This window comes from Malaya genurostris, chromosome 3, assembly GCF_030247185.1.
Source record: "Malaya genurostris strain Urasoe2022 chromosome 3, Malgen_1.1, whole genome shotgun sequence".
Lineage (NCBI taxonomy): Eukaryota > Metazoa > Arthropoda > Insecta > Diptera > Culicidae > Malaya > Malaya genurostris.
Window position 1 is genome coordinate 108,548,647 of NC_080572.1, and position 12,153 is coordinate 108,560,799.

Consider the following 12,153-nt stretch of genomic DNA (forward strand, 5'->3'; position numbering starts at 1 on the left):
CGTGCATGCCAGCTCTTATCGGAGTTTGCAGCTAGAGATAAATGCACTGTTAGACGTCAATTGCACGTTTTTGTTTGTTTATTGTTCTTATCTTTTTATTGCACATAATACGGTATCATCAAAATCAATGACATGCAATTACTTTTCAATGAACTCAATCAACTGTTATGCAGTGATTTGATTAGGCTAACCGGGTGTTATTTGTTGTTGATTTCAACCGAACAGTTACCCAGCAAAACACAAGTTAGAGTCATCGACAGAAAAAAAATTGTCTTTCGCATAGTTCTTGATTATTTCTATGCAGTCGACAGTATGAGTGTTGAAAGACGAGCGAAATCTAACAAAAGCTGTTTGAGCACAGAGCACTTCGAAGTTACTGTTCGCCTGATTCTTCGGAAAACCCGAATGCATCGCCACACTTCAGTTGGAGTACTGTAGAACCATCATCTCTGAATGGTACAACCGTTTCTTTGCCAAAAGTTTTCGAAAAAAACAGTAAAACGAACCACAAAAGATTCTTCTAAATCCTTCTTTAATGCGACAATGCAAGCACTCACCGAAATAAAATTGAATCGATAGGTCATCCGCCTTATAATATCAATTCAGCCTCCAATTACTACTACTCGTACTATTACTACTACTAGTACAAATTTTTTTTAAAAAGGCTGTGTAAAGCATACAAGAGAAAATCCGTTAAAAATCACCGTTGCGTACGACTTTGCACGCATGAATTGCCATTGTATGGAAGTTCGAACGCAAGAGCCCATTAGCGACTGCTCGAAGCGCCTGCTACTTGGTGATTGCTTTTTGAAACAACCGTTAAATTGCTTACACAAATTAAAATCTCTACTTGGATGTCTGTTCTCTGTGAGCACACGTCAAAGATAAACTGCGTGCTCGTCGTTTTTCGACGCCTGCAGAAGCGGTCGATGCGAATAGAATGTATGTTTTGAAAATGTCTTCTTCGGAGAGGGAAGAGTGTATCAGAAATTGGTTCGATCGCATGCAAAAGTGAATTGTGAAATTCAATACAGTCATTTACATTCCCTTTGTTTTAAATCGTTTATCTCAAAATTTATCGAATATCTGTATTATTTATTGTTACTTTAATTAGTTTGTAAGAATTGGAATGAGGCAGACAATATTTTATCTGGCTGTTTTTTCAAATTGACAAAGATTGCTGTAGTAAATTTCAACACACATTCAAAACTCTCAAATTATAAAGTCATGAAGGTTTTCACAAAAACGAAAAAAAAATTGTTCCAACGACTATAAATCTTTATACACAAATATGCAAAAATAAAAAAAATAGAGTAAATTTAAGATGGAATATTGCACGTATTTTATGATGTTTGTATTGCTTTATTGTAGGTGCTTAAATGTTTTTTAATACTTGTAAAAGGTTATTTCTTTTCAAATTTGCGAATTGTTCCTCTCACTGTTGCTATTTGAATAGTCTCACATCACTATTGGGTGAATGAAATATGATCTTTCTCTCTCTGTAACGAAGGATTTTATTTTTGTTCAAGGCGTTTGTTTATTTGTAGAAACAAAGTTGCATTGGTTTGTGGTTTAATTTTCTATAGGACCAAGTTTTGACATGTAAAATCCACATCTGCTAAGATACTGCATTGATAAACGACGTACTAAAAATACGCACGAAACAAAGCGTTGTCGTTGTTTAACTGAATTTAATGTTTAGTTTTCCATTTCCCATATAAATATACTTGGTTCCAAATAGTCGATGAATATATTTAAAATACAAACAAAGATCGCATTTTCTTCAACCGAATAATTGATTCTACCTAGGATTAAGGCTTTTCTGAAGATAAGGGAGCCTTCCCTGCAAACACCACAAATTTAAGCATTTCTTCAGCCACATTCCTTCGGATCTATGAATCCAAGTGTTATTCAGAGCGTAAAACATCTCCAACCAACTGATTGCGAGATACCGATGGTACTGTTTTCCACTGTGTGTTACTGCATTGGAAAAGATTTTCCTCTGCTGCTTAAGCTGCAGCAATACAGAAACTGAAGCAGCAGCAGTAGAGAGAAATTCGAATTCCCACCAGTCAAAGTTATCACACATCGGGGAATTTAGAATGGAACGATTTGGAGCTGCAGTATCTCTCTGCTCAATGATGCTTCCGGTTTCCAGAGACGATAGAGGAACCGCTTCAACTGCTTTTCGATGGCAAAGTGAAACAATGGAGATCCCTTTGGTATGGTTGAATGAAATATTTAATCCAACGTCAGGTTTTCTCGATTCAGCTCCGAAGCGTTTCTTGCAAGCCTTTTCTGAATGAGCTGAAAAAGGGTGAGTGGGTACGTTGCCTCGTTTGGGCTTGAAGGGTTGTCTCGTTGAAGTTGCTCAAGAATTACATTACATTTGCGTTTCGACAAACTATCATACTCCGATTGGAATGTCAGTGTCTCATTAATTTTGTACTCAATAATATGAAACCCATTTTGTTCTACTAACAGACAGGCAATGTTCGGCCCCATTCAAGGAAAATCCCTACCATCTATTCCGGAGGTGCCAATTTTTACACTCAATTACAGGCAGCGCGGTTGCTGTCAAAAAAATAAAATCAAAAAAAAAAAAAAAGAAAACGAGAAAAAATGCAATAGAACCTACAGGCGATGGTAGCCCCACATCACTTCAGACAAAGGATGTCGAGTTCCTTTAATTTATCTCCGAGAGTGCTTGAACGAAGTTACTCCCCTCCGTGTTGCTGCCGAGTATGGAGTACAGAAGGAGAAAAAAAATCAACCGCAGTCAAAAGTCACGAAATGAGCTTGTTGCTGATGCGGCTACCGATGCTGGAAAGGCGTGTGATGCTATCAATGAGTGAATGAGGCAGCAATGGGAAGAATTGTCTGATCAACAATTGGCTAACGACGATAGTCCTGGCGCACTGTCGGTTGGATCGGCGGTACCGGGCGGACGGGAAAAACAATCTATTTCTCGCTGGCGAGAGCAGTTCCTAAGCTCGGCATCAGCAAGAACGTAGTGCTCGTTCATTTTCTAGAAGCGTGAATATTCCATGTGCACTCACCCACATTGAACTGGTTTGGAGAAAGCGGCAGGACAAAACTGAGGTTTCGGGCCGGGTGGATGCGGTGCCGAACTCGCCACGTACCACTTCCGAGTTCGTCTCGAGCGTTGATTGCGAATCGGAAAAAAAATTTCGTTCGCATGAATGCTTACCTAGAAAGGAAGAGAAAGAGAAGATACGTGTGATTATTATCAATGTTTTCGAGGGCAATGGTGTTTTTTTTTGCTTTGTGCTATCCAGTATCGAACGGAGCTGGAGAAAATTGAGGAAAACCTCAAAGGAGATAAATTTTCTTATTATCATTTTGAGCACTGAAGCTCAAACGAAGAGAAGGCACTTACGGGGCGGGTGGGGACTCAATCGAAAATAGTTGAAACCCACGTAAATGATGAAGGGAAAAACTGCAAATCATTTATTCTATTGATTCGATTAAATCTTTTCCTGGCTTTTTCAGACAGTCGTTCTGTTACAATTTGTGAGGGAGACAACTTGCGTACTTTTGTGGTCTTTTTGTAGATATCCTATGGTTAGGATATTACCTTATTCTAAACTGGATTGCACGACTCACTGTTTGTAGAAAGTTTAATAACTACTTGCTATATTTGTACAATTCCTCTCAATATTTTAATGATTCAAATATAAATTAATAGTGCATGAAAGTCGATTGTTTGAACACTCTGTTCGTCAAATTTAGCAACCAATATATTCTAACATCTCCTAATTTCTGGGTTACATTTCCAGTCGTTTCTGGATTTCGCTTCCGTCGATCAGTACATTTTTTACATGGAGAAAGCATCAATTTATGAATCTTGTTATTTGACCCTAAATTTAACTTCAGATATGCTGCCCTGAAAGTATCCGAAACAAAGCTTGAAATCGTACGTATTTTGAATGAAAGAATACAACTCAACAGCTTTATAATCGCATTAAAATCAAACGAAGAGAGGGAGAGAGAGAGAGCATTTCGTCTCTCACTGCAATAAAAGAGAGTTTTAATGTCAACGTTACTCGTTTCCCTATGACAAGACGAAGCCAAAATAGAATTTGCATGGAAATTCAGTCGAATTTTAATGCTCATGTCGACTTTAAAGAGTATCTTAAACATTATAAATCAAAGTTATTACACCCCAACACCTTTTTGGAAACTAAAACTACTCTAGATACGAGTACCAAGAGATAAATATCAATGTGTATCGTTTTCTGTTATTATCGCTTCTTGAATCTTCGGTTGAATATTGAAACTGCACAGTACAAGATTTTCACTGAAAACTGTATAAGGACTGAAAGGGTAAACGAAAGAAAGAACACAATTTTGAAGCCACTCATCAAAGCTCATTCATGAAAGGTCTTACAATATCATCGGATACAGTTAAATTTAATCTGGATCCAACTTTCGGTTCCAGAATAACGGGGTAATGAAAGTTTGAAATCTCAAACCGTTATGTAGTGTGACCATGAAAAAAACGTTTTTTTTGCTTAATTAGACTTTAAAATATTAGAATTCAGAGACCATGCTAGTTGCGGGTCACAAGAACTCCGGTTTCGGATTTAGTGATCAGAAACATTAAAATTGAATTCACGTCAATATGATACAAAACTCAACAGATTTTCACAGCTTACAGATTCATAGGTGGCTGCTGAATTTTATTCGAATCCGACTTCCGGTTCCGGAATTAAAGGACGGTGAGTGTGGAAATTTTACGAACAGTCGTCTAAAGTAACGATGCAAAGTACTAAAAAAATCTCTTAAACTGTTCCAATGCATAGGTCGTGTTTGTTGATGCCCTTAGAAACTTTCTTCACTTATACCCGTTCCCGTTTCCAGTTCTAGAAGTACCGGAAGTAGTGAAGATTCTTAATTGAAACATGCATCAATTCCCCATGTTAACGACAATGAGAAAGATACAATGTACACTAAGGTCTTTTTTTACGCGATCTTTTTTATGCGGTTTTTTTATGCGACTTTTTTTATGCAAATTTTCAGAGTTATTCGGTTTTTTTATGCGAAGTTTCAGAATTATGCGGTTTTTTATGCGAATTTTCAGAGTTATGCGGTTTCCTTTCTGCGTTTTTTATGCGAAGTTTCAGAGTTATGCGGTTTTTATGCGAATTTTCAGAGTTTTGCAGTTTTTTTCAGTGTATACGGATCTACCGTTTCTACTCAACGTGAGCGTCGCAAATTAATCTTTTAGTTTATTCACGGAGTATCCCACAAATTAATAATGTTGTAATTGTTGTTTTTTGTCCCGGCAGCTTCAACTAAAAGATAACTGATTTAGCTAATATGTATTTCAAGTTTCTCATAACCAGCTAGGTAAACAAAAATGTAGTTTCCGAGTGCTGTCAGTTAGTTGAGAAAGAAGACCGTGAAACGAAAATCCGGAACAAATGAAAATCGCCATAGGTATTTAGCACCGGTTTACAGGAACCCTTGGCGTTCTTAAATTATTATATGTTTTATTGTTATATTGGGAGCAAAGAAAAACCCTCTCTCTCTTTCTCCAGCACGCATTAAACCTCCTCATATTTTATGTCAACAGATTTGCCATATCCAAGACATAGATGAACTAAATTATATTACAAATATCTAATACAGTATTTGTTTACAAAGTTGTTCTTGATCTACAACTAAATAGATAAGGAATCACGAAATAATCGTTTTATTGCATTTCGAGACAGATGAAAATCAAAGTCACAAGAGCAACTATTGAATAAGCGACACATGCTGGAAATAGGCTTATTATATCCGTAGTTGGTTCTAGCAGTAGGAATTCTTAGAAACGGATGTGAACGAAGACTACAATGAGGAATGTCGAAATTACGTAAAAACGTAAAACATGAGAATGTGCACTTTGAAGACATCTTTTGAATGACTCAAAATCCTCTCCGCTGAACCCAAATCGTTCTAATGCTGAGAATTTTGTACGCTAATTAAATGTCACATGTTCAAGTGATTTCTGCAACATGCTGAACATAGAATTGAAATGCTCTTCAAAAGAGTGGAGTAAAAGCCGCTTGATACCTCGAGAACATTAGGGTGATAAATAACATTTCAGAAAAAATCTATCGATTGTTTCCCAAATGAAATCCCCCTTAACACATCACTCATTAAGTCGTGAGCCTGACACACAGATGACGCTATCATTGTCAAATCCATATGACGTTTATGAAGTACCAACTTTCAAAAGACTATGTGTGAAATTTCATGACATTTTGGTTAGTAAGAAAAAATGACAGGCATTTGAGTGAAGTGACTTTTGTCATTTTCAAAACGATGGATTCAAAACAATTTTGTGATGTCATACGTATAATGTTCAGCGACTATCTTTAGAAAGGAAAAAACAATCAATAGCGAATACCACATAGCATTGTAAGATCGTTTGAACGTAAATATCTAGAAAAAACGACCTCATATGTCGAATAAAAAACTACGGTATCTCCAAAACAATGCACCGATTCACAAGTTGAATGCAACGATTGTTAAATTGAACGAATTACACTTCGAATTGCTTCCGCATCCACCGTATAGCCCAGACCTGGACCCCAGTGACTAGTGGCTATTCGATAATCTGAAAAAACTGCTCACCAGTAAAAAATTCAACTCAAATGAAGAAGCAATTGCTGAATGTGAAGCCTAGTTTTGAGGCAAAGGACAAATCGTTCTACAGGTACGGCATCGAGAAGTTAATTTTATTGTTCTTGAAGATTAGTGCATTGATGAATAAAAACGATTTTTGTCAAAAAAGTGTATTTCTTAGTTAGTCACACGACTTATTGGGTGATGTGCTACATTCAGTAATCAGTAGCATTATGAATAAAAAATGACGACAAAATTTACATAACAACAAATTAGTTGTTTTGCAATCGTGGGTGTTTCCGTATGGACTTGTTTTTCACTCTAATCATAATTTAATTTAATTTAATTTTAATCACAATAATTTTTTACCACTGGAAGATGAGAGCTTCCCCAATAATCGGACGCCAAAACATTACCAAAACCGATGGCCAGGATTTAAACAAAATATGCGGTGCGTTCAGATAATGAGTGAACTGAGCCATGAAAATGCCAATTGCATATAAACTAGTGCAATGCCATTCGAAAAATGAAATGCATTACTTTCGAACTATGAATTTATGACCAGCTGATTGACTTGGTGATCCATGATGTAGAGTGAGGTCAACCGACTTTTGCTCAACCAACACATTTCTTGAATATTTCATCCATTTCTATTTCAAATAATGGCGTCATTATTCATACCATAGTAAAAAATCAATATCCAATGCGGTAGAATAAAATCTGTATTCGTTTGCTTGAGACATAACTGTTATAAAAAGTAATAAACAAAAACCGCGGTTGTGAAAGTTTGATGGTGACGATTCGTGTTTCCAGCCGGAATTGTTTTGTTGAATCGATTCTTTCTAAAATGGCAGACAGTTCACAGTAGAAGTAAAACAACCGTTGAAACTATTGAAATAAAACTATACAGTTGACTGGGTTTGAGTGGATTCTTTTTTTCCCTACCTATGAAGAACTGAAAAAAAACATGTTCCGCTCATTGACTGTTACCGCAAGCAGAGGTAGCCGGCAGTGAGTGGAATAACTTAGTCAAGTATCACTAATATTAAAACTTTTTCGAGTACTTCACGCTCTGGTACGTATGGCGAAATCTACAAGGATTTTCAGTTTTAAAGTATCTGTCTGGAAAGGACGACTACGAGCATAGAAAACGACGAACAAGGACGACGCTGATGATGTGGATGATGAGGACCATGAGGATGTTGTTGCTTTTACAGGATATGACGGGGACTGCTTATGTGTACAGAACGGTACGAAACTTTCCGATCTTGTAAATCTTTGCTAAAATGCTTGCAAAAGTTCTTCGTGCATTTCACCCCCCGCTAACCAACTGCACCGCTGGTTCCGATTGGGTTGAAGGAAGTATAAAATGCACTGTTAGTATAGTGAGCGTTCAAATGGCGGAAGCACGGAATGTGTTGCTCAGGAATGCGAAATTGTCTCTCGAGTAACAGCGAAATTTGCTGTTGTCTCCTAGAGCGAAAAACAAAGAGCACTCGTTTTCCCAACCGCAAATAATCGCACACGAGATAAGAATTGCTTCGTTTGCAGAGTGAAGCATCCCAGTGGAGTTCGAGTCCTTTCCGTGGGTAGGTAGAAGTACACACTTATGTTTTGGCCTTTTGAACGACGTGCCGGTTGTCGCTAGTTCAAAGTTGGTACTTTTGCAGCGTAAGACGGTAGGACAGAAGGTTCAGTTTTCAAATTGCTGTTTGTTTTTTTTTGTCAACTGACAGTAAAACATCCACCACCCCCCTTGCCATCGAATATTTATGTTTCACGTTGAGACTACTTCCATACATACGAACCTGCTTCATATATGCTTCATCGTGACCGACCAAAGTCGGAGTCTTTCCGATCGCGAGCCAATGTCAATAATGTTAGACGGGGACAAAAAAGGGCAAATAAAAATTGATTTCTACTGGATTGTTTTGAAAGAAAACAGTCGGAAAGCAGGCAGGAGGGGCACGGATTACGTTTTGATTGGCTGCAGCCAAGTCGGGATTGGAGATTCTTTTATTGCATTCGTATTGTGGATTCTATTGATGAGATGAAATACTGCATAACAGTTTGGTTTCTATTTGTGCTGGATGATTTTGATCTGATTACTTAGTATATCTCAATATGACCCAATGCAACGTGACGCTGGTAGAATCTGTTCGAGTGTATTTCTATTTAAGGGCAAATAACCTAACGACTGATGCTACATGGAGTAAATCGTAAGTTTTTACTCAAGAGTATATAGAAAAACCCTGCTTGATAGGCGCAGGGTTTTTTGTATATTCTTAAGTAAAAAAATACTTAAAAGTTTTAAGATTTTTAAATGCAAATAATAGATTCTTATTGGGAATAGTAGTCAAAATATGTATCTTATTGTAACGTTTGATATACTTAGTGAAAGTGTAGTAACAGAAAAATAGTAAAATTATATGTTGACTAAAATAACGGATGGGTAATGTCCGAGACATAACCAGATTGACATGCATATGAATAGAACTGGCGCGCGTGTTTTACGTTTCTGATCTTTGATAATATTATTACGGTATTTTATTTCATGTTGTTGTTCTTTGATTCCATTGACTGCAGTCTACATAAAATATAGCCTTACCCCATGGGGTTGTTCGAGCTATTGATGTAAAACTGGATGGATTCCCGTAGTTACGCGGTACGTATCTCCCACATAAAAAAAGACATCAGTGTATTAAGAACCAGCGTCGAACACGTGAACCTAGACTTTCTTTTTATCTAAATATTAGCATACTAGCGTAATGGATCTCGATATTTAAGTTTCTCCTCGCCAAATCTCCACTAAGAAAATTCACTATTTTCCTGTACTTATGGAACCAGAAACTGGGGACCAGTATAACAGTAGTGAGTTTATTTGGCGATCTGTCAGCAAGATCTAGTGACTAGAGATATTTATGATCAATTTTCAAGCGAATCGCAGCTCTACACGGTCACTTATGAAAAGCACCCATATAATCAAAATTTTTGCACTTGTCTCCCTGTAACTCCGCAACCGGAATTCGGATTCAACTAAAACTCTTGAGCATTGCACAGTGGGGAAAAAACGATCAAAAACGCGACTTTGATCAATAATTTCATAAAAACCTAAGCAAATATTTTCAAAGTTAGTATTTCTGATGCAATTTTTTTTCCGTAGAATCGATTTATGATAGTTAGAAGATCCGCAAAATTCACTATCATGCCCGTTTCGCTCCAACTCCTCTTTTTTCAGACTTTACTTCGAAAACTAACTGTGAAACTCAGGAAAAAAATTAATTCAACCAATCGGAAGGTATTCCTGATAAGCTCATAAGTTATATAAAAGGATTGTTTTTAATAAGATTGACCACAAATAACTATATTCTGTTTTACCCCCAGTCATCTTCTTCCATGGATTTACAGAAAAATAAAATTCTACTGATCGGTGTTTGGACAAATTTTGGTTAAACAAGACAGTTCTATATTTCGCATATAACCTCAAATAATAATAAACATATAGTTTCCATGATCGTATGCTTCGTGCTACATCGTTTTACCCCAATTTTCCCACAAATATAATTTTATGTTGAATTCAGATTTACAATCCCGAAGCAGATCCAATATGACTTACCAATGTTGGTTCATATCACGTACAAAACATCTGTAATCCAATCAAACACAATGGGAATGACAGTACTAGCCTGTTTAACCCGTTTTACCCCAATTTATCTCATAAGTCATTTTTCTGGTTAAACTTTCTTTTGCATACCGAAAGCAGGCTGATTGCGGTTGATGAAAATCGATTGATATTACGAAGAAAGCCCTAAAAATAAGATAACAAATGAATTCAATGACCGCATGATTCGTGCGGCCATTGAATACATTTTTAATTCTAAAAAAATGAGCCTCAAGAAGGAAAACCCGACCCTTTGTCTAACTTGGATGACAGTTTTAATGCAGTAACCAGTCATTTCGGTCCCGCTGTTAAACTGGACGAATATAAAAGACAAATCTTGGTCGCAGTTCTTTTTTTTGTGATTTAGCATTGTGAGACTAACCGGTATTAACGCAAAATAAGTGAAAACTATATTATTCAAATGGTTGATCACCTTGATCAAAGTTTTCAAAATTGGTTAACTTTGAAGAGATTGTTTCAATTGGTTCATTTAAGGTACACTAGTATAGCAAAGATTTGCATTCTGTTCGCGCATCACTAGATTTAATACTGCAAGGATTTGCTCTACATTTGGTTAGGTGAACATGTCGAAAATCCGTCACTTTTGAAGTCACTTTACTACTGTCATGATTAAAAAATCATAAAACCAATAATTTTAACTTTTCATGAAGTAATACTAATTGTTCATCATTTTATGATCAAAAGGATTCAATCAGGAATCAGAATAAAATCCTTGTGTCAGTGTGGGACTCTAAACAGTGCTGACACGATGGCCCTCCGGCGAGACAGGAGGTTGGTGCAGACCTAACAAGCCGCCCGGAAAACACTTGTTACGAATAATCAGGATACAAATACGACTCGGAATAATCGGCAAAGACCTACGCGACGAAATAAGGACTACGATTTTAAGCTTGGCACTTGGAACTGCAAATCGCTTGGCTTCCCAGGATACGTCCGAATGCTGCATGATGAGCTTCAAATCCGCGGCTTCGATGTCGTAGCACTGCAAGAACTTTGTTGGACGGGACAGAAGGAGTGGAAAACTGGGCATCGAGTGGCTACCTTCTACCAGATCTGTGGCACAACCAGCGTTCTAGGAACGGGATTTGTAGTGTTGGGCAAGATGCGTCAGCGCGTGATTGAGTGGCAGCCAATCAGTGATAGAAGGTGCGTATTGAAGATCAAGGGCCGTTTCTTCAATTACAGCATCATCAACGTGCACTGCCCACATGAGACGAGACCCGATGACGAGAAGGAAGCATTCTACGCGCAGCTGGAATAAACCTACGACAGCTGCCCAGGGCGGGATGTAAAACTCGTCATCGGCGACATGAATGCTCAGGTAGGACGGGAGGCAATGTACAGACCCGTGATCGGGCTGGAGAGCCTGCACGCAGTAACAAACGACAACGGTCAACGATGCGTAAACTTTGCAACCTCCCGAGGAATGGTAGTTCGAAGCACCTTCTTCCCCCGCAAAGATATCCACAAAGCCACCAGGAGATCACCTGATCAACATACGGAAAATCAAATCGACCACGTTCTCATCGACGGGCGATTCTTCTCCGACGTCATCAATGTCCGCACCTACCGCAGTGCCAATATTGATTCTGACCACTACCGTTCTAGGTACGAGGTTATCGAATCGAGGAAATAACTGGTTTGACGGCGAATGTCAGCAGTTGGTCGAAGAGAAGAATGCAGCAAGGGCGATGATACTGCAACACCGCACGAGAGCGAACGAGGAACGATACAGACAGGCGCGGAACAGACAGAACACGGGTTTCCGGAGGAAAAAGCGCCACCAGGAAGACCAATATCGCGAAGCGTTGGAACAGCTGTACCGCGCAAATGAC

The 12,153-nt window shown here is 38.0% G+C and overlaps 1 protein-coding gene across 30 annotated transcripts in view; it reads right to left on the reverse strand.

The window, feature by feature from the left end:
* The window catches only part of LOC131434615 (protein muscleblind), a 961,748-nt gene that overhangs the window by 194,267 nt on the left and 755,328 nt on the right, over positions 1-12,153 (reverse strand). The window contains exon 3 of one of the 30 annotated variants that reach the window (XM_058601517.1): positions 3,060-3,211. The exons of the other annotated variants lie outside the window; for them this stretch is intronic. Within the exon in view, the coding sequence (XP_058457500.1) occupies positions 3,060-3,065 (6 nt within the window). The 5' untranslated portion in view covers positions 3,066-3,211. The remainder of the gene's footprint in view (positions 1-3,059; positions 3,212-12,153) is intronic. 30 annotated transcript variants of the gene reach the window in all.